At 46.3% G+C, this 23,957-nt stretch overlaps 2 protein-coding genes across 4 annotated transcripts in view; one reads left to right on the top strand and one right to left on the bottom strand.

Moving 5' to 3' along the window:
- Nucleotides 1-12,748, top strand: part of pr (6-pyruvoyl tetrahydrobiopterin synthase purple) — a 31,611-nt gene extending 18,863 nt beyond the window's left edge. Inside the window, exon 6 of the mRNA XM_075865776.1 lies at nt 12,562-12,748. Within this exon, the coding sequence (XP_075721891.1) occupies nt 12,562-12,598 (37 nt within the window). The 3' untranslated portion in view covers nt 12,599-12,748. The remainder of the gene's footprint in view (nt 1-12,561) is intronic.
- The window catches only part of LOC119159477 (Aldehyde dehydrogenase), a 58,799-nt gene that overhangs the window by 9,436 nt on the left and 25,406 nt on the right, over nt 1-23,957 (bottom strand). The gene's annotated exons all lie outside the window — the stretch shown is intronic.

The following is a 23,957-nucleotide window of genomic DNA, read 5'->3' on the forward strand; positions in this document are numbered from 1 at the left end:
TTCTGTCAATGTTCCAGAACCTTTTGCCCGCGGCTTGTTAGCGTTCATCCTACGAAACAACACCCTCCGACACTGAGCTACTCCTCTTGATCAAGTACCTATAAGGACAGTCTGTCGATGTTCCACGACCTTTTGCCCGCAACTTGTTAAGTGTTCATCCTACTAAACAAAATCCTCTGACCCTGAGCTACTCCTCTTGATCAAGTACCTATAAGGACAGTCTGTCGATGTTTCACGACCTTCTTCCCGCAACTTGTTAGCGTTCATCCTACAAAACAACATCCTGTATAAAGGGAACTTTGACAACAATACAGCGACATTCCTGTTTGTTGTCCCTTCACTTCTGCGACCAGAGATTTTGAAGGCTTGCCACGACGATCCATCAGGTAGACATTTAGGAGTAAACAGAACGTTAGCCCTCATCCGCACTAAATACTATTGGCCGAAGTTGCTTAGCTCTGTACGACACTATGTCAGAACTTGCCGGGACTGCCAAAGACGTAAAGCCCCACCGCTAAACCAGCAGGCCTCTTTCAACCGATAGAACCACCAGAGGCCCCATTCACACAAGTGGGAATGGACTTACTGGGCCCATTTCCTACGTCATCAACGGGAAAACTGTCGATAATAGTTGCGACTGACTATCTAACCCGATATGCCGAGACAGCGACTCTTGTTAAAGGATAAGCCGTTTAAGTAGCCGAATTCTGTTGTCTCCAACATCATACTGCAGCACGGAACTCCAAGAACTTGATCATGGACCGCGGAACTGCATTTACGGCTGACCTGATGAAATGTATCATGAAATTGATGCACACCAGTCATAGGAAAACGACGGCATATCATCTTCAAGCAAATAGTCTTACCGAACGGCTGAACAAAAGGCTGGCTGATATGTTGTCAATGTACGTGGATACAGAACACCGCACTTCGGATAAAATATTACCCTACGCAACATTCGCCTATAACACCACGATGCAAAAGACAACACGAATGACGCTGGTCCAACTTGTTTTTAGCCGGATGGTAACGACACCTTTAGATGCAATGTTACCTATCGACGAGACGTCCAAGAATGACTATGACGTTCACGACTACATACAAAGAGCAAAAAAAGCCAGACAGATGGCACGATATCGCATTCTACAACAGCAGAAAAACCGACACGCACCGATACAATCTGGGGCGAAGGGACGTCTAGTACGCATCAGTAGAAAGAGTATGCGTGTGGATTCCTGTACGTATACGTGGCCTATCGGAAAAACTGCTTCACCGCTATTTTGTTCCGTACAGAGTGCTTCGCCGCATTGGCTCGCTCAACTACGAAGCGATGCCAGAGGGACAGGATATTTCTTCACGATGGCGGTATCGCACGAAAACTGTGCATGTTGTCAGGATAAAACCAACAAAATCAGGACAGGCAATGAAACCTCAAGGACACAACGTAGTTCGACGTTACTGCATCCACGACGAGGTGTAGTGAATGATCGCCATGCAACCAGTTCGGCACAAGCACCGGGACGATGCACTCTGGAAAGGGGGGGGGGGGGCAATGACACAATGTGACTTTAAGTTACACGCGCTAGCCAATACTTAAAAGTAGATATACTTAAAAGTAGATTTTGCCCACCGGATGGTTTGCGGCACACGAGCCTGCGGAGCCCAGCTGCGAGCGACCCGTGTTGGAAAAAAGAACGTGGAGAAAGAAAGAAGCAGAGCTGAATCCTTGGGACTGCTAGAAGATTCCTTTCTAGCTGTGTTATTATTCTCGGGCACAAGTTCGCCCTGCCTACATTAGTCTATTAGAAGTGTTCATTGAACTGTGCATTACAATACGTAATGAGACACAGTCATGCAATTCAGAAGAATAAAGAGGGGGTAAAAGGAAAAAGAAAGGCACAATCGCAATTGAAAATACTGTAATCTATACAACATAAGTTTATAATTTATGCCAATAAAGTACTATGAAGGCAATAAAAGCACAACAGAAAAAAATAAATAAAAGAAATAGTGAAGGCAAAAAAAAACGCCATGCACCGAACAGATACGCACACACATCTGACTATCACAACGAGATGCTAGTGAAAAAAGAAGCTTTTATCATCACCCAATAAAAATGAGTGAAGGGTGCGTATTGAAGCCGTCTCAGCAGATAAGTTATATTTAGAAGGTCTATTTAAAAGTGCGGGTAGTTGGAATGATATCGATTGACTTCCATAGTTTGACATAATGGCAGGAGCCAGAGGTCCTGACTTCTTGTGTTGTATGCATAGCGACGTCTTGTTAGGCGAAATGAAGTGATGAAGTCTATGTTGTTAGTCGTTATGGCGAGACGATATGCACAGGAAAGACAAAATGCGTTGGTCAATTTAACTTTAGGTATATCTAATGCTTCAAAATAAGGGGCAGTGTGAGTAGTATGCGGAACGTTGGCTAAAGCACGAATTGCTCACTTTTGGCATACACTGAGTTTTTTCAAGTTGTCATAGAATGTGTTACCCCATACAAGGGGACAATAGTTTACCGATGATAAAAATAACCCATTGTATAACAAGCATTGAGCTTTTTGAGGTAGTATTTGAGTGTTTCCATTAATCAAAGCAGTGAAGGAATTTAACTTGTTGCAAACATACTGTACATGCTTATTATCCCATGGCGATGTTTCTGTAAAAATAACACCTATAGCTTTAATCTCGTTTACAGTACTAATTATATTATATTGCAACGAAGATGCACGAGCGTACGGGGTGTGGAAGAAGAAGAGTAGTGGAGCGACGCTTGGACTGTGTGGTTGGGTAAAGCGGACTAGGCCTGCCTCAGAAGTACTCTGCTCTTTCCCAATGCCATTTCACCTCATCTGTAAATAAACACAATCACTCCTTACAGTTTGGTGGAAGGTGCCGGGTACATCGATCTGGACGACCCAGCTCTACCAATTTTGCGACGAAGCAGACGCTTTGCAGGCTTGCCACCGCAGCTACCAGACATAGAGAACGCCGGAGCAGGCCATAACAACCTCGTTGCTGATGAGCAACACGCCCACCCGCCGGGACAAGCTCGCTGCGGCATGCTGGAATGTCAACCAAGGACCTTTTCGGGGCAGCCGGATGACGATGTTGAGGATTGGCTTAAGCACTACCAAAGAGTGAGTCGCAGCGACCACTGGAGCACTGCTAAGCAGCTCGAGAACGTGGTGTTCTTTCTCATCGGCACCGCGTCTCTTTGGTTCGACAACCACGAGAGTGCATTGACCACATGGGACATTTTTGTGGACGAGCTGAAGGGGTGCTTTGGTGACTCGACTTCTAAAGTTAAGCATGCGGAGCAAACGCTTTCACGCAGAGCTCAGTTACCTGGCGAAACATGCACCACCTACATCGAGGCCGTCTTGAAGCTTTGCGGAATCGTGAGTGCAACCACGTCTGACGAAAATAAGGTAGGTCATCTGCTCAAGGGAATCGTGGAATACGTGTACAACTTCCTTATCACTAAGGAAGACCTACACACACCTTGTGACCTAAGGAAACACTGCCGAGCGTTTGAAGCGCTAAAGAGGAGAAGAATCCTACCGAAATTTGGACGTCTTGACAATGTGCCCACGCACGTCTTGACAATGTGCCCACAATTGCAAGTGTCAACCTTTTATCGCAGGACGACATCTCTTCGATTATAAGACGAGTGGTTAAGGAAGAACTAGCTCAACTGCAAGCTGTGGACACCGCCAATGTCTGTCATCAGTGTGCATTCAACCAACGGCCCCGTGAACCACCGGTACCTCGGATGCGTCAGAGCTACTTTGAGCCTCGCTTGAATAACACCGATGGGTTCAAACGAAGGAGTGAACGGCCACTCAAAAACCAGGAACGCAGGCAAGCTGCATCACGGCGATTTACTCCTCAGCCGCCATCGCCCGGCTTTTATCAACCAACGAAGTCTACTTCGCCGGGGATGACTAGACACGACACCCGTACATGCTACAACTGTGGGCTACCTGGACACATCGCTAGGTACTGCTACCATCGCCAGCAGCGAGCTCCACGATTCAACGTGTACACGCCCTATGTGCCTGCTGGCAAGTCTCGACCATATCAGGGCTCTTTCCAACAGCACCACGCAGCACGTGCTGACTTGCCTTGCTCCGACCGCAGCGTTACCCCACCACCCGCACGCCAACAGCGATCCCCATCCCTGCGTCGCCGCTCGGGGACGCCACCACCACTGGGAAACTAACTGGTGTGACCGATAGGGGTGAGGCCGCAAAATCATCTTAAACAAGACCCCCTTGTGTGGTAATGGTTGAGAACAAAGTGAGTGTTTTTGTAGACAATGTGAGTACTGTTGCATTAGTTGAAACCGGTGCTGCCGTTTCCATAATGAGCATGTCTTTTAAAAATCTCCTTGGGACAAAAGTAATGTTTTCTTGGAATCGGAGTGCTACGTTCCGCGGCATAGGGGGAGAAATGTTGAGCCCGGTTGGTGTTCTGTTTTACTTTCTGTAGGAAATCAAATGTTTAGAGCTGAACTAACGGTGCTTGCACGTGCGACCCACGACATCATTCTAGGTATAGATTTTTTACGTGAGTGTGGTGCCACTCTGGATTGTGGTAGTGGTGGGATTATTTTTCGTCCCGTGATGCCCTCTCTATCGACAGAAGATATCATTGATGACTGCTCGGACGTGTTTTCCGTGTCTGAAGACGTCTGCTTGGCCCCGCATATCGCAATGTTTGAGCGCGTAAACTCTTTACGTCCTTGTGCGGGTTCTTACTACGGTTTAGCAGAGCCGAACTTCAGTAACGCACTTAAGAAAAATGTTATTGTGCCTCGTTGCCTCGTGCTCATTGTCAATGGTTGTGCCGATTTGCGGACTGTGAACGTTTCCGCGCAGCCCATATCTCTGCCTGCAGGACTTAAATTGGCAAGCTTTCAAGAGCAATATAGGAACTCTTACCATACGGTCACTTCAACTGTCGGTGGATGTAAAGAAACCCCACGCCAATTTGTACCCCGACTATTCTGCCAGCATTAACCGTATAATCAACAAGTCACTTCCTTCAACTGAATGGTCGCTGCTATGCCTCAGTCTTTGACTTTGCCCAAGATGAGACGTCTACCGTTACGCCACCGTCTTCACGTACGCAACACCGCATCTATACAAGCCATGCACCACCAATACGCCAGAAGCCTTATCGCATATCGCGTTCCGAAAGGAGGAAAGTCATCGCTGAGCAAGTTGAAGACATGCTAAAGAAGGGCATCATACAAGAATCGTGTAGTCCGTCGGCAGCTCCTGTCATTCTAGTCTAGAAGAAAGATAATTCATGGAGATTCTGAGTAGACTATTGTCCCCTAAATGCAATCACAAAAAAAGACGTCTACCCTTTGCCACGTATAGATGACGCCAAGGACTGCCTGCATTCTGCCTCCTATTTTTCTTCTGTTGACTTGCGTTCTGGGTATTGGCAAATTCCTATGCATCCCTCAGATAAAGAGAAGATGGCCTTCGTAACACTAGACGGTCTTTTTGAGTTTAACGTTATGCCCTTCGGTTTGTGAAATGCTCCAGCGGCATTCGAGATATTTATAGATACAGTACTCCGTGGACTAAAATGGGAAATTTGCATGTGCTATTTAGATGACGTGATTATCCACGGAAAGACTTTTCAAGAGCATAACCACCGCTTGTCACTTGTGTTTGAATGCTTACGCGAAGCTGACCTCGTTTTAAACTCAAAGATGTGCCATTTTAGAAAACGTCAAGCCCTCGTATTAGGCTTTCTCGTGGATAAAGAAGGCGTACGACCAGACCCACAGATGACCGCAGTGGTTCGCAACTTTGAACAACCACGAACAGTGAAGGACCTGCGAAGTTTTCTGGGTCTGTGCTCATATTTCCGTCGATTTATTAAGAACTTCGCACAACTTGCCTCCCCACTGACGTCCCTTTTTCATAAAGACACACCGTACTTGTGGGATGATAAATGTGAGGCTGCATTTCAACAGCTGAAGTTTTTATTGACTTTAAGGCCCATCCTGAAACATTTTGTTCTTGACGCTTTGACTGAACTTCATACTGATGCTAGTGGGCTAGGTGTTGGCGCTGTGCTGGTCCAACTCTGCAACAGCCATCAGCGCGTCGTAGCATATGCCAGTCGGACACTGACCAGAGCAGAGAAGAACTACACCGCCACAGAGCTTGAGTGCTTAGCAGTCGTCTTCACCGTTCAGAAGTTCCGACCGTATCTACATGGCCGCGAGTTCACAATAGTGACCGATCATCACTCACTATGCTGGCTTGTGGGACTTCGCGACCCGTCTGGCCGGCTGGCTTGTTGGGCGTTGCGCCTCGAAGAGTACAGCTTTTCTGTGACGTATAGGAGCGAACGACGTCACACGGATGCCGACTGCTTATCCAGCCTTCCTTCAATACACACCAATGCTGACGACGACGACATTGATGACTATTTAGTTTCTGTCTCGTCCGACTTCCCAGATACCAGCAGCTTCAAACGTGAACAACAGCGCGACCCCACCCTGAAACGCTTGCTCGAAACTGCACATAACTTCGCCGACAAGCACTTTACAATTTCAAATGGCTTGCTGTATAAGATAAACTATTCAGCCAACAGCCTCCTGTTGCTTCTAGTGGTGCCGGAAAGCCTGCGCCAGGTCGTCCTTCGTTCTATGCACGATGACATAGCATCCGGTCATCTTGGTTTCACACGTACGCTACATCTACTACGTGAGAGGTTCTACTGGCCGAAAATGTGGAAGACCACAAAACAGTACGTCGCCAGTTGCGCTATATATCAGCGCCACAAGCGATCCACCACTGCCCCGGCAGGTTATTTGCAGCCCATCCCTCCACCGACATCCCCTTTTGAAAAAGTCGGCATTGACTTGCTCAGACCCCTTCCTAAGACTTCATCCGGCCACCGATATGTTATAGTGTGCGTTGATTATTTAACTCGTTATACGGAAACGGACGCACTGACATCGGCCACAGCAGCTGCTGTTCCTTCTTTTCTGTTAGAACGGGTCATATTGCGTCACGGTGCTCCATGGGTTTTCATCAGTGACCGTGGATGGCAATTTATCGTCGATGTGGTTGAATAAATTTTGTGCCTCTGTGGCTCCTCTTATCGCCACTCCACCCCTTACCATCCGCAAACTAACGGTCTCACTGAGAGAACGAATCGAACTATTACGAATATGCTATCGATGTACGTTGGTGCCGACCACAGGAACTAGGACACCATCTTGCCGTTTGTTACTTACGCATATAACACCGCCAAGCATGAAGTTACTGGACATTCGCCCTTCTTTCTGCTTTACGCACGAAGCCCACAGAGTTTTCTAGACACTCTATTACCTTTCTCTTATCAGGAAGATCTATCCATCGCTCAGACGTTGTGTCGTGCTGAAGAAGCACGTCAACTAGCGCGACTTCGAACACTGTCTTCTCAAGAACACAGTCAGAGTCGCTACGATGCCAGGCATATCCCCATAGAGTTTTTCTCCTGGCGACTACGTTTGACTGTGGACTCCTGTTCGCAGAAAAGGATTGTACCGGAAGTTTCTAGCAAACTATTCCAGCCCATTCGTGATAGTCACTCGACTCAGCGACGTGAATTACGTTGTCACCCGAGTCACAGCCAATAACGACGTTCTCACACTACGCAAATTGTTCACGTAGCCTGCCTCAAACAGTACCATCATAGGCATATTTAACTCACTCTGCGAGCTTCGTCTGCCGCCGGGGGAAATGCAACGAAGATGCGCGAGCGTACGGGTTGTGGAAGAAGAAGAAGAGTAGTGGAGCGGCGCTTGGGCTGTGTGGTTGGGTGAAGCGGACTAAGCCTGTCTCAGAAGTACGCTGCTCTTTCCCAGCGCCATTTCACCTCATCTGTAAATAAACACAACCACTCGTTACAATATCATTATCAAGATACAATTTTTTGTAGGCTCAATGACTGTGTTGAGTGTGGAAAAATATGGCTTGTGTCTTTTTTTGTGTTAATTCTCAAAGCATTTCTTTATGACCATTCTAATACTTCAGCAAGCGCACCATTGACTAAGAATACCAACCCGTTCGGTTGAATTCTTCTGAAAAAAAAAAAAAAAAAAGGGCTGTATCATCGTCGTAATTTACCCACTTACAATTTGTAACAGATGAGAAAATGTCGTTAATGTAGACGAAGAGAAGCAGTCTGAGTATACTCCCTTGGGGGACTCCTGTCTTAAGACGTTTTGTATTTGAATTAAAGGTTTCATTCGTGACAAACTGACTTATGCTGGAGGTATGAACGAAGAAGATCATTGGATTTGCCAAGCACGCCATAATGCTCTAGCTTATGCAGAAGTATATTATGTTGCACAGAATCATAAGCTTTTGAGAAGTCAATATAGATGCCAAGTACTGTATTTTCGTCTTCAAATACTTTATTGTGAATTTTTTTTCTGGCTAGTAGTGCTTGTTCTGTGGATTTCCCTTTCAGAAAACCGTACTGGGCCAATGAAATAAGAGAGTGTTTATTCAGAAAGCGAAAAAGACGTGTGTGCATAATCTTTTTCATGCCTTTTGATAAGACTGAAAGTATAGAAATAGGTGTAAAGTTGCCCACATCATTTTGTCGCCCCCTTTGTGAATGGCAATAACCCTTGCAATTTGCATATTTTTCCGGAAAACAGCCGCCAAAAACGCAGAATTATGTTTTCTTCGTTTTGCTTAGTTGGGAACGCGCGATGACAGACGTCAATATTATCCTTCGATACTGTTTTGCAATGATCTCACGCATTTTCGAGACCACGCGATTCACATCTGGTTCTATATGAACGGCCTTGACCTATATATTATTGGAGCGAGAATATTGCTCTAGCTCGTCGACTCGCGCAATCTACTTTGCGTTCTCCTTCTTTAGTCTTCCATTACATAACCTTAGTTCCTTAATATCTTTTATTACCTCTTTTATGTCACTGCCCATCTCAGTCACACTGTGACAAGAATCGCTGCAGTACTGAACACTTTTTTTTTTTTCAAAGAATGAAGTTGTGACATAATTTTCTTTCTGAGGTCATCAATTTCGGTCTGCTTTGCCGTTGACTCGCCAAGTTTATCGTCAGTGTCATTTTTGCCAGTTTTTCGCGTAATGTGGCCAGTCATTTCGGAATGGCTTTAGACAATAAGAATAGTGATGACAACAGTGAGAAAAAACAAACAAATACCAGTAGCACAAGAACTCTGCTCGGCAGCAGTGTGGAAAAACAAAAAAATTGAAATACTAAGGCCTTAGAAGCGCAAAAAAATTAAGCTTCCTGTACACCTAGCACTGGCAGATCTGTTACCTCGAAATTTAAGAATGGAAAACTGATGCATTTGACTACTTCTGTCTATGCTGGTCATGTCGGCATTACACGAGGCATGTGGAGGGGTCTTTGGCTTCACTGTATACAGTAAATAAAGGAGTGCAAATATTGGAAGTATCAAATACCTTTCTAATAGTGTTTGCAATTAGATTCGATTTGCACCAAAATTTCACTATTCGAACTCCTGAAGACAAATACAGTCAACGTCCAATAGACCTTTTTCAAGCACACTAGTGCCACGAACAGGCGCGCAAGCTTTTATGGGAAAAGTTAGTACGCCACAGCAACCGCCATGACGAGCGCGCGGACCTCACCCTCCAACTTTGTTTGCACCGTGCCAGCGCTTTTCAGATCAAGTGAACTCGGCAAAGTGTGATATACTACTGCGTGATTCACTCACAAACTTCAGTGTTTGGGTGCGATGACCTGTCCACAATTTGCACTTGTTCCCCTGTTCAACCAGCTGAGCGGCTCAGAAGCTTAAGTTCATTATTAATATCCTTTAGCATCAGTGCGCTTTCTACATAAACAAAAAAACAGTACAACTTGGTTGTCTAAAAGGTGCAAGTACTGTTCACGAATTCACGGAGGCATTAGGAATCAATGTCATTTGAGACTATTTACGAGTAAATTGTATGGTTCTGGTATATTCAAAGAGTGCTTTAGAAATAACTACAATTTCATGAAATAAAACTCATTGACTAGACCACTGCACGCCACTCGCAGCATATGCGTTTACCAACTTCCTTTAGCACTATAACTGCAGGTTGAAATAAAGCCTACGGACCAAAAAGAAAGAAGCAGGACCAGGAAAGAAATATGCACACCGCAAACGCTCACTCAAGACTGAAAGGTTATCGCACGTGTTGAAAACATATATAAGAAAATGGTGGTGCATCACGCACATTGAGAAGAGGTACAAGAAGACTAAGAACCGAGGCGCGTGTTTACCGTTGATTAATAAAATTGTGTTGTAGTGATAGTGAAGGTTAATTGACTCAAACAAGATGTGGTGTTCTTTATGATATGTCCCCGAGATTCCTCGCGCGGTCTAATTAGGGTGACTGCGAGATTCCCAGGCCTTTGAAGCTATAATTGCATGACTTTATATGCGAGGTGCGATGAGATGGCTTCAATCAATGAATTTTGATGCTCTCCGGGGCACGTGTTGATACATCAGCCCATCTGACTGATGTACAGATGAGAGCTCTTGCACAACAATTGGAAGAACAATTGGCATGCCTCTCATAGTACTTTTCTCTGCCCACTGCAGATCCCTGCGACCTTTTGCGCTCGATGGAAGAAATTTTACTAAGCCTAAGGTGCCGAAAACACAACCCTCCCCCATATTGCTTCCCAACTTCCTTTCAGACTGCAAAACATATGCATGTAATAAATGTAATATGCCTAGTTTTTTTTTTTGTGGGTGAAGGTCATCAGATTAATCTTTTTTTGTAGTGCGAATGAGCTGTTAACAAACCAATGCAATATGATATAGGCAGGACACCGTACCTTCTTGCAACTGGAACTAATGCTCTTGTAATGGGCCCGAATTTTTTTTTTCCCGCTGAGCGTAAGCATGACATCATTAGTCCTCATTGAATAATATTTGAAAGTGCCAACACAAAATTCACTAGTAGTCTCACTCAATGTGGAATATACTGGCAGCAAACATGCTCCGCAGAGACACAAGCATCTTATAAGAAACCACAAAGTATTAGAGCAAGTTATCTCGCAGTGAATCTTAGTTCCATCCCTCCGTCTTGAAACGCGTTCAGAATGCGTTTTCCTTTCCTTTCTTTCAGCGCATGACTTGTTCATAAAAATTTTAAAAATTATATAACTATAACACTTCTCTGTAGCCTTGTGTTAACGAGCCCAATCAAACTGCGATGGTATTAAAAGCATGAGCAGTTCATCCTTCAATAACTATGAATTCTGTGTTGCAGCTCACATTCCTCACAATAGCAGGTTTTGACCACATGTATCGGTACGCAACAACTGACATGCCGCTCATCATCTACGTTTGATGTACACTCGCCCAGTAATACCTACACTGACTGTGTTATTCATTTCACATTTTATGCGTAGATACATGTAGGTGTGTTCGGACCCTATTGAACAAGCGGTGGCATGTTCTTTTTGTTTTGTGCACTCGCACGGCGCCAACGAGCAGCTGGCGGCAGAAGAGCCGGTTCTCTCGGTGTACCAACTTTTCCCATAGTGCTTCGCGCGCCCACGGGGCCCTGTGGAGTTGCTTGAAAAAGGTCTATTGACAGCAACCCCTTCAAACTTATCCTTGACCCCATAAAACTCTCATACTGAGGCAAAGCTGCCTTTCAGGCTCTGCTACAGTCGCACATGTACGGACTCGAGAAAACGCTGGTTCCCACATGAAGATGATAAAAGTGGCAGAGGATGGGGGCTCGATGCGGTTTTGGACCTGAAATTTTGGCAGCAATTCTGAAAATTCAGATGCTGAAGTTATTTAGCATCTGAAATTTCAGGTGTTCTTATATATTAGGAAGTTTTTGAATAGCGTATGCAAACGCTATTCATTGCAGTCGCTACCACTGCGCATGCGTCATGACGCTAACTACCGTTAGCCTTTGCGGTTTGATTAGTGGAGTTTATTGGCACAAGGGCCAGATGTGGCCAAAAAGCGCCAGAACGATGATAATGAACTGTGCGATATGCAGTATGGATAAAACAGATGTGACGTGGCTGTAAATGGGCCTAAAAACAGTCGCTGTAGGTGCATTAAATATACATACATATATATATATATATATATATATATATATATATATATATATATATATATATGTGTGTATATATATATATATAGTAAAATTATGGCAATGACAAATGATGTGTGCTGAGGAGACATAAAATGCTTCAAAAGTGATACGTATATGAAATAAAAACTTGGCCTGGAGCACCAGTGCCTCTGCAGAGCCCTTAAACAAGAGCATGGAGGTTTGGGCTTAATGAAAGCTGCTATCACAGCGGCATCCTCTAGACAGAGGATGCGCTATGAACTTGTTGGGCTAAAAACATTCAATACTACATCTTTTAGAAAGCCAAGGATTGATTTTGCGTCGGAAAGCGGCTTTTCGCCGAGAAACCTAGTAGGATGTAGAGAGAGATGATAGCGGTATGCTAAAGCAAAATATTTATTTCTCTCTCTTTCAGCTTCTGGACACTCCAGGAGGACGTGGAGGACAGTTAGCCTGTCGCCACATCTACCACAAATAGGAGGTTCATCGCCAGTCAGAAGAAAGCTATGGGTACCATATGTGTGTCCTATTCTGAGGCGACAGAATAGGACATCAGTTCGCCGTGTTCTTGTAGCCGAGGGCCAGTAACCCAACCGCAGCTTAACCAAGTGAAGCTTATTATTTATTTCTGTGTCCCACAAGCGTTGCCAGTGGTTTCGCAGTTTCTTACGTAGGAAGGGTTTTAGATCTGTTGCAGGGACAGTAGCGGTGGGGTTAATAGTGCGCAATATAATTGACGTGGCCATTTGGTCAGCTAACACATTGCCCTCGATGCTTCTATGGCCAGGTGCCCAGCAAATAGTAACATGCTGGTTGAACATATACGCTGTACACAGAACGGAATACAGCTCTATTATTACCGGATTTCTGAATCTGAAAAGGGATCTTAATGCATTTACGATGCTTAACGAGTCTCTGTGAATATAATTGATTTTTGTATGTTTGATTTCCGTATATGCTTCACAGCCAACAATAGTGCATAACCCTCAGCCGTAAATATACTTGTTTCCGGGTGCAGTACACCGGATTCCGAGAAGGATGGTCCGACGGCTGCATACACAACCCCTGCATGCAACTTAGAAGCGTCTGTATAAAACTCTACACATGAATAGTTGGACTGGAATCGTCGGAAATGCATTTTAATATGTGCTTCTGGTGCGTGTTTAGTGATCTCGGCAAATGAGGTGTCACAATGTATAAGCTGCCACGGCCACGGCGGTAAATGTTTTGCTGTGGGCATAGGACAAAGTTCTAGCAGCGGAACACCCATTTCCTCACTTAAGTTTCTCACACACAAAGAGAACGGCTTTCTCGCTGCGGGTCCATTATGGTAGAAGGTGGCAGCGGTCATATCGTTTATAGCTGAATAAGAAGGATGCTTTATGTTTGTGCGTACCTTTATAAAATAAGTGAAACTGCTATAGGATCGCTGCAGGTGAAGTGACCACTGATTCGACTCTACATAGAGACTCTGGATCCGACTTGTCCTGAAAGCAATGGTTGCAAGTCGGTACCCAGATGGTGTACGGGGTCTAGAATTTTCAAAGCACTTGGCATTGCGGAATGATAAATTATAGAGGCATAATCAAGGCGCGACCAAACAAGGCTTTTGTACAAGTTCAAGAGACACTTCCGATCACTACCCCATGTTGTACGTGATAGGAGCTTTAGGAGGTTCATCGCTCTCAGACATTTCATTTTTACATGTTTAATATGGGGAATAAACGTGAGCTTAGAATCTAAAGTGGTTCCCAGGAATTTATGCTCGCTGCTCACAGAGAATTGGTCTCCCTTGTTCACAATGTTTGGTAGTGGCATTACCCCTCGTTTGTTGGAGAAGAGTACGCAAGTACTTTTCTGGGTGTTTATTTTAAAACCATTCTCATCCGCCCATTTAGAGAATTTGTCCATTCCAAGCTGCACTTGTCGTTCGCAGATAGATATATTGCATGATTTGAAACTCATCTGCACATCTTCAACATACACGGAATAAAACATCGCGATTGTAATTATTGACTGCAGGGAGTTCATTTTTACAAGGAAGAGTGTGCAACTAAGCACCCCCCCTTGCGGAACACCAGTCTCTTGGGTAAATGATCTAGAGAGAGCATTTCCCACTTTTACGCGAAAGGTTCGATTAGGCAGATAGCTTTCAATTGTGTTTAACATGTTCCCATGGATGCCCATGGCGGCAAGATCGCGTAGAATCCCGAATCGCCATGTGGTATCGTACGCTTTCTCCAGGTCTAAGAATACCGAAAGCACAAACTGCCTATGAATGAATGCATCTCTGATATATGTCTCTATGCGAACAAGGTGGTCTATTGTCGACCTCCCCTCTCTGAAACCATGCTGAAGGGGGTCTAGTATACCGTTACTTTCTAGGAAGTGGGTTAAGCACCGGTTTAACATTTTCTCGTATAGTTTGCATAAACAGCTTGTTAACGCTATTGGCCTGTAGCTGGCGGCCAAGGACGGGTCTTTGCCTAGTTTAAGTACCGGTATGACTATCGCTTCTTTCCATGACAATGGAATATACCCAGCTTCCCACATGGTATTGAAGAGGGTTAGGAGTGTTTTTAGTGCTTCGGGGTGAAGATACTTGATCATTTCATACATTATACGATCGCCACCTGGCGCCAAGTTGTTGCAGTACGCAAGAGATGCCTTAAGTTCAGTTAATGAAAATGGGCAGTTGTAAGCCTCCCTGGATGGACGTTTACATTTAAGGGGTTGCCGCTCTTCGCGTTCTTTGAATCTTAAGAACGTTTCTGTGTAGTGCGATGCACTTAAGACATATTCAAAGTGTTCGCCTAGGATGTCCGCCTGCTCCTCCAGGCGCTCCCCTCGGCTACTTACCAAACGTAGGGGGTGTGACTCCCGACCCATTAACTTTATTACCCTATTCCAAACCTTCGTTTCGTCAGTGCAAGAATTTATACCGAAGATATACCTATTCCAACTTTCTTTCTTTGAAAGACGACGCGTTCTTCTGGCTTGGGACTTAACCTGTTTGAAATTGACGAGGTTTTCAGCCATTGGGTAATTGCGGAGTAGTCTCGAAGCTTTATTTTGTCTATTGCGCGCTTTCCGACAATCGCCGTTCCACCATGGGATGCAAAGTTTATTGGTCATTCCGTTAGTGAAATGTTTGCTTAATACATTTCACTGCAGCGTCAATAATAAAACCTGTCAGGTATGCTACAGCATCGTCTATATTAAAATCAGCAATCTCATTTCCGTCTAAAAATGTAATTTCTCGAAACCGTTCCCAGTTGGCTGACTTGGTGTTCCAGCGAGGAAAGTCAGGCAAGCATGTATCTTCTTTTGTTAACTTCAACATAATCGGGAAGTGGTCACTCCCAAAGGGGTTCTTGAGAACGAACCACTCCAGATATGGAATTAATGTACTCGAGACAATACTCAGCTCTATAGAAGAGTATGTGTTGTGTGTAGTGCTATAATACGTTGGTTCTTTTTTGTTTAGTAGACATGCACCTGACGAAAACAGAAAGTGTTCTACTAGGCGTCTTCGCACATCTAAACGGGAGTCGCCCCATAGGGGATTATGTGCATTTAGATCACCAACGACTATATATGGCGGAGGAAGTTCATCAATGAAGCTTTGAAATTGTGTCTTTGAAAGTTGATAACACGGGGAAATGTAAATAGAGGTAATTGTTAGTAGCTTCCCGAACAGTACTGCTCGGACAGCAACTGCCTCAAGAGAAGTTCGGAGGTTTAATTGCTTACAGGTAACACCTTTATCAACTATTATAGCGACACCGCCTGATGAAGCGGCAGCGTCGTCATGGTCTTTGCAGAAGATGGCATATTGCTTTAGAAAGTTTGTTTGTGTGGACTTGAGATGTGTTTCCTGAACACACAGCACCTTTGGAGTATGTTTATTAAGAAGTTCTCTAATATCATCGAGGTTATGGAGAAGTCCTCTCACATTCCACTGTAAGATCTGTGTGTCCATTTTAGATGTGTTTTGTGCTGTGTGCTCAAGGATGGAAATTTAGCTCACGGACCCTTTCCAGGGGCCGTGACACGAGAGATTTTTCTTTTTTGGATCGGTCGATGAAGTCACGCCGATCCTTAGGCGCTGGCTACGCCCTCACGCTCGGTGTTGTGTCAATTGCCTCTTGCGAGGCGCTGGACATGCGCTCTTGCGAGCGCTGCGTTTGTTTTGAGGGCCTCGCCTCAAAAGAGGACACCTTCGCGGCCCCCAGCCCAGAGGTTGGTGGGTCTTTCTTGGATGGCGGAGCAGCACTGGCTGCAACCGCCGAAGGGGCAGATGGCGTCACCGCTGGCTCACTACACGTGTGCCAGACAGGCGCCGGGGGCCGTCTTGACGCTGCCCCCTGACGCGCCACTTTAGCAAAGCTGGTTTCTGGTAGGCAGGACACCTGCCTTCGTGCCTCCCTAAATGAAATGTTTTGTTTTACTTTAATTTTGACAATTTCCTTTTCTTTTTTCCAGCATGGGCAGGACCGTGAGTATGCGGTATGCTCCCCATTACAGTTCGTACAGTGAAGAGCGTTTTCACAGGCATCTGATGTGTGTTCTTCAGCACTGCATTTCGCGCAAGTTAGACGGCCTCGGCAGTTCTGTGAACTGTGGCCGAACCGCTGGCATTTGAAACATCGGAGAGGGTTTGGTATATATGGCCTCACTCGAAGCTTGATATACCCAGCCTCAACGGAGTCAGGCAGTACACTTGAATTGAAGGTAAGTATCAGGTGCTTAGTCTGGACTTCTTTGCCATCACGCCTCATCCTAATTCGTTTCACGTTGATGACATTTTGTTCACTGAAACCTTCCAGGAGTTCAGCCTCCGTCAGCCCTAAAAGGTCATCATCTGAAACAACGCCACGGGTGGTGTTCATGGTTCGGTGTGGGGTTACTATTAATTTGGTATCTCCGAATCTCACTAGATTAGGCAGTCTCTCATATTGTTTCTGGTCGCGGAGCTCCAACAGGAGGTCACCACTTGCCATTCTCGATGCTTTATATCCTGAGCTAAAAATTTCCGTCAAAGACTTTGAAACTAGACAAGGTGAAAGCATTCGTACTGATTTGCCGGGTGTGTCAGCGTGGGGGACGCTGCCGGGCAACGCAACGCTGTGGACGCGCTTCACGTCGGCTCTGCCTTTTATGAATGTGTTGCACAGTTTTATCAAGTCAAATACCTGGCAATCGACCACCACCACATAGAGCGGGTCCATCCGAACGCTTTGACACCAAAAAGCTAGGTGAGAGACTCTTTTTTGAAGCTTTTTCGATGTGAAAAACCACCCGAGTTACAAGTGTGCCCAGCTAAGCCTACACCGACAAGGCCGACGCCGGCCTCGGGAAGCGTGATCAATGGTGCCGAGTTGTAAGCCAAGGGATCGGACGCACCTCTGAAATGGACGTAGATGATGCAGAAGTGGGGGAAACTCCAAGTGACGATAGCAATTCAACAAGACGAGACTCTGACGGCGACACGGAGGGCTGGATCGAAGTCACGTATAAAAGGAAGGGCCGTGTGAGCTATGGCGAAGAGACAGCACAGAAAGGCACCCGCTCGAGAAGTCCGACCCGCAGAGATGGGAAGAGCATCGGGAGCAAGATTTTACAAGCAAGCAAGATGCCAAGGCTACCTGCAGATGACATCAAGATAATCGTCAGACCAAGAGACGGGCTGAGCATTAGACACACGTGCAGAGCTAGCCTTGACGAAGCCATACGGCAAGAAGCAGGGGTGAGCAACAACGAAATCTTCACGATCTGCCCCAACCCAATATCCTGGGGATCAGCACACCGGATGAGAAGACGGCGACGAAATTCGTCAAAATCAAGGATTTAAAAATCAACGGGAGGAAGTACGAGACCAACGCGTACGTCTCGGCACCGGAACACATGGCCAAGAGGATAATCCGCAACATTTCCCTGAAGTACACACATGATCAGCTCATGCATGCCGTGGTGAACGCGAGGAACCCTTCATTGGCGTACGCCAAGAGACTGGGGAGCAGGACCACCGTGATACTATTGTACGAAGGCAACAGGGTCCCCATGTGGGCTTACTTTAACAGCATCATGATGAAAGTTTCCCTCTACCGGAAGCAAATAGACTTTTGTGAAGAGTGCGGGAGGCTCGGGCACAGGCCCGATGTGTGCCCAAGACCGACAGACAAGTTGTGCCCGGCGTGTGGTGCCAAAAATCCTACCAGAGACCATGAATGCACTCCCAAGTGCAAGCTCTGTGGAGACGCACACCCCACGGCAGACCGGACATGCGGGACTAAATTTAAGACGCCATACTTCGTAAAGCAACGAAGGTGGGCTGCGAGGAGAAACGAGGAAGAACTCCATCGGGAAGCCGACTCGCCAGACCAGGACACCTGGGGAAGCAGCAACACACAACCAGCCCGTCAACCCACATCAAGGTCCAGATCCAGATCCAAGTCCAGGCTGGGAGCCTGGGGACTACGTCGCTTGGGGTCAAGGTCCAGAAGCAGACCCAGGACCAGGAGCGGGCGGAGATCCACCTCGAGGTGAAGGATGCCCGAAGTGACAACGAAGCAGCAAGGAGAACAGAAGACGCCAGACAAGGTGGGCTGGTCAGACGTAGTGGCCAATCGCGATTCGGCAAGGTCCGGCAATAATAGTAACGCTAGGGATAATTACAGAGACATAGAGAAATGCGTAGAGGAATACAGAACGGAAAACAAGCTACTCAGACAGGAGCTAGAAAAAGCAAAAAAGCAAAACAGTAAATCAGCTAAAAAAAATTGATGAACTACAGCAAACACTTAATGAAATACTCATGAAAATGCAGATACAGACGTCGCCTCCGTCGACCGCCATTGCGGCCTTCTCCACGCCAGCGACCAAAACCACAGGGGAGAGAGAGAATGAGGCGGTAGAAATGGTAGCAGTGGAAACACAGCAACCAGGCGCCAAGCGAAAAATCCCGCTGACAAAAACCAAAGAGCAAAATGACTCAGAAAAAGAGGTCAAAAGGCCCTGTTCTAGCACTAAAAAAACAGACGTCCTCGAGGACATGATCAACAAACTGTCGGACAAAATGGAGAAAATGTTCGAGATGCTGGTCGTGCGACTTAGCGACAGTGAGGCGGAGAGTAAGGCGCTGGCACTAAAATACGACAAGCGGCTCGAAAAGCTAGAGAAGAAAATTTCTTAGACATAGCGGGCACCAAAATGAGAGAACTCGTCATCTGGCAGTGGAATTTTCTAATAAAAAAGCATCGATGGCGCAACTAATCAAAATCACCACAAAAAGAAAAAAACCTGACGTGATCATTTTGCAGGAGACATTCGACCACGCCAAAACTGCCGGGTATGCCACCCACAAACAACGCACAGAAGAAAAGGGGAGAGACATAGTCCTGACCACATTAGTGAAGAAGGAGCTAGTTGCTATCCCACACATTACACAGCAAGTCACGGATATCAACCACATTCTTATAGAAGTCGTGCCACGCAGCAAAAAGGAGAGCAGCACTTTTGTCCTAAACGTATACAGCAGCCCGTCTAAAAAGGGCCTAAAGCATAATTTCGAAGAACTAATTAACAAAACGATGAACATCGCAGGCGACAACCGACTTGTTATTGGAGGAGATTTTAACGCTCCACACACGCAGTGGGGATATGGGCACTCATCAAGAAAAGAAAAAACCTTGCCGACCTCATCGCAAAGGCCGAACTAACCATTCTGAATGAGCCAGCCTCGCACACCAGAATCGGTGTAGGTCCGTACAGGGACACCACGCCGGACCTAACCCTCTGCAAGAACGCCGGGCGAATCACGTGGGAAAACACCTTTGAAGACCTGGGAAGTGATCACAGGATCCTCAGCATCGCCCTAGGCAATTCTCCCACCAGGAATTGAAAACGGACAATCAGGCGCGTAGATTGGGACAAATTCCGCAAAAGCAGAAACGAGAAACAACAGGGACCCATCGAAAACATGGAAGAATAGAGCAGGAAACTTTTACGAGACGTAGAATAAAGGGACCCATCGAAAACATAGAAGAATGGAGCAGGAAACTTTTACGAGACGTAGAAAAAGCCACAACCGAAATGGAGTGGGATGACTGGTTGGCTCGACGAGAAGAGGAAGATGAGTGTGGCGGAACCCTCTCAATGCGGATAGAGAGCAGGCTTGCACACCTTGTCGAAGCCAAAAAATCTATTCAGAAACGGCTGCATAGGCAAAAACACAATCGAAATTTGAGAAGAAAACTCGCCGAGCTAAACAAGCACATCGAAACACACTGTACCCAGCTATGCCATCAAGAATGGGATGAAGTGTGCGATGCCATGGACGGCAACATAAACACAGGCAAGACATGGAAAATCCTCAAGCACCTGCTGGACCCGTCAGCCACCAAAACGGCGGTGAAAGCGGAAATAGCCAAGTTAAGACACAGGTATAAAGGGAACATCCATCAGATGGGTGATGAAATCGTCAAGCTCTACCTCGGCAGACCCCTGGCAGTCGAACACCAGGAATACTCGGGTTCTCCCAACAAAGATCTTGACAGAGACTTTTCACAACAAGAAATCAGGGCAGTCCTGCAGACTATCAAGACCAAGTCAGCTCCAGGTCCCGACAAAGTGTCCAACAAGATGCTCCCGAACCTGGACGACCAGGGAACGAGCCGTTTGACAGACTTCATAAACGAGTGCTGGAGAAACGGGAAGATACCCGATGAATGGAAGAAATCCGACGTGATCCTCATTCCTAAGCCGAATAAACCCCTAGAAATCCAGAACATGCGGCCCATCTCCCTGACTTCGTGCGTCGGTAAAGTAATGGAGCATGCTTGCCAGAACAGGGTTAACAGCTACCTTGAGTCTAACAACGTATACCGCAGCAACATGATCGGCTTTAAAAGAGGGCTCTCCACACAAGATGCCATGATACAACTAAAGGAGCAAGTCAGAGACCCCATTTGACGAGGCATGAGGGCAATAATCAAGCTAGATCTAAGGAAGGCCTTCGACATGTGGTCGAGCACGCAGCCATTCTAAAACGAATTGCGCAACTCGGCCTAGGCAAGCGCACATACAAGTACATCAAAAATTTTCTTACGGGAAGAACTGCCACGGTTAGACTGGACGAGGAGGAGAGCATCCAAGTGGACATGGGCAGCGCTGGCACACCGCAAGGGTCCGTCAGGTCACCGATGCTGTTTAACCTCGTCATGATGGGATTATCAGAAAAATTAGAGCGAATCGAAGGCATCAATCACACAATTTATGCAGACGACATTACGATTTAGACTACGCAAGACACCAGTGAAGGCGAGATGGAGAATAGACTTCAAGAGGCGGTGGATGCAGTCGAGAGTCATCTGGATGGCACCGGATTGGAATGCTCACCGGCCAAATCAGAACTGCTACTATACCACCCCAAAATACTAGGCATACATTGCAGAAACGTAGCAGAATTACACAAAAGAATCAGGATAACTACTAGAAATGGCACGGCGATACTTTTGGTTCAGAAGATCAGAGTCCTGGGTCTCTGGATCGAAGCCAGGGGAACCAATGGGGAAACTATAACGCGCCTGGAAAAGAAAGTCATGGCGGCCGTTAGGCTAACACAAAGAGTATCCAATAAACGAAGGGGCATTAACGAAAGAAACGTTGTACGACTCGTCCAGGCCTTTGCGATCAGCCATGTCGCGTACGTAGCAGCGTTCGTCCACTGTAACAAAGCCGAGGAAGACAAAGTCGACGCACTGATTAGAAAAGCGTACAGAGCTGCGCTGGGTCTACCGCAATACACAAAGAACGAAAGGCTGCTACAACTCGGAGTACATAACACGCTGGATGAGATCGCTGAAGCACAAGGGATAGCGCAACTCGAACGATTGTCTGGAACCGTGGCGAGTAGAGAAATCATGGAAAAGATCTCCATCAATTACCACGGAATGAAAGGTCCCAAGACGCAGATTCACCCGGACGTCCGGTCCGTGATAATTACGGAAAACATCCCAAAAAATATGCACCCTGCACACAACGTTGAGAGACAAAAAAGCCGCACGAAAATTATCCTTAAAAACCACGGCATGCGGGAGGGTGAGCTTTTTGTAGACACTGCCCGGTATTCCCGAAATAAAGATATCAGTAATAGGGTTGTGCGTGGCTCCTTCTTCGCAATAGCGGTCATAGACACAAAAGGAAAGACCTCGACCGCGGGCTCCGTAAGGACCAGATCTTCGGAGGGAGCGGAAGAAATGGCCATTGCACTGGCCGTAGTCAATGGTCGAAAGCACGACAGATTAATAATCAGTGACTCCAAGATGGCCATTAGGAATTTCACAAAGGGATGGGTCTCCACCGAAGCAGCCAAAATCCTGAACCGCAGAGCAGAAGACTTCCGGAACGGCAAAATTGTACCCAAATACCTCAAGTGGATCCCGGCGCACATGGGGGAATTAAACATCGAAGACACAACCATCCCTCAAAACCTTAACGAGAAGGCCCATTGAACCGTGCGAGAACTAACCCACCACGACTCTGATAGCGACGGCCCAGCCCCCCCGCACCCACCACAGAGGGGGGGACGACTCCGGTGGAGGCGATGGGAACGATAGAGGTCATGACAATAATGGGCATGCGATACAAGACGACAGAGACAAACTGGTCACGTATCATAACATATTGGCACATTATAAGCGACAACGAGAAGAATATCCGCCACCACACAAACAGCTAGACAGATATCAAGAAACAGATTGGCAAAGATTGCAAACCAGAACCTTTTCAAATCCGGTACACCTGAACAGAGTAAATTCCAGACAATACCCGCAAACAATCTGTACCCTCTGTAAGCACGAACACGCAGATATGGCACATATTCTATGGCAATGCACACAGGTCACAGTAATATACCGAGAGGACAATATAAAACCAGACCTTCTCGAGGAGCGTTGGCTAAGTGCACTGACCAGCTCAGATCTGCACGACCAACTGTGGGCAATCCAGCAGGCCCTGACAGTGGTGGAAAGGCTACGCCTCACCGCACAAAACGTCGGGGTGGCCTGAGCCCGGGCCGGTTTAAATAATGTTTAAATAAAAAATAAAGTTTTTTCCGTCCGTCCGACCTGTCAGAGTGGACAACGTGGAATCTGGGGAAAAAAAATACTTTCTGGTGACCAAAAAACTGAAAGACTTCATCGGTGTGCCCTCTTTTCTGAGGGCGATCAGGGAGTGGGGGGAAGGAACTAGCCATATGTAAATCTTTATTTTCGGCAGCGGCGCCAGCCACCCACCATGGAGTCCTACAAGGGGACGCTGCAGGGTCGGTAAGTACAGGCCCTGCAGACGCCAGCTGTATGCCACCACTATAACCGAATATGGTGTATCCAAGGTAGGATAGCCACACAGGGTTAGCCCCGGCCGCCAGGAAACACGGAAGTCAATGGCAGTGAATAGAGGACAGGAAAGATTTAAGGGGGGAGGTGGCATTGAAAAAAAACTTTATTATTTGTTGACCTACAGCAATGAAATTTGGCATGCATACTCATAAGTATCTAGAATAGGGAAATATGCAGTTTCATCATGATAGCTTCAGTAGTTCTCAAGTTACATAATGCTACACGATCCAATTACATGGTCTGCTCGTGGAAAGCCTAGCACTGCAACAAAACATGCCAGGAAGCTGCGAATGGTGTTGATCTTTACTCAAAAGAAAGCTACAGGGTATAGCACTCTCAGAATTTTTTAATAAGTTCTTTTTTTTTTTTTAGAGATCATCATGGCTGCCGACACACATAGTCAGAAACA

The sequence above is a fragment of the Rhipicephalus microplus genome, chromosome 1 (genome assembly GCF_043290135.1).
Source record: "Rhipicephalus microplus isolate Deutch F79 chromosome 1, USDA_Rmic, whole genome shotgun sequence".
Lineage (NCBI taxonomy): Eukaryota > Metazoa > Arthropoda > Arachnida > Ixodida > Ixodidae > Rhipicephalus > Rhipicephalus microplus.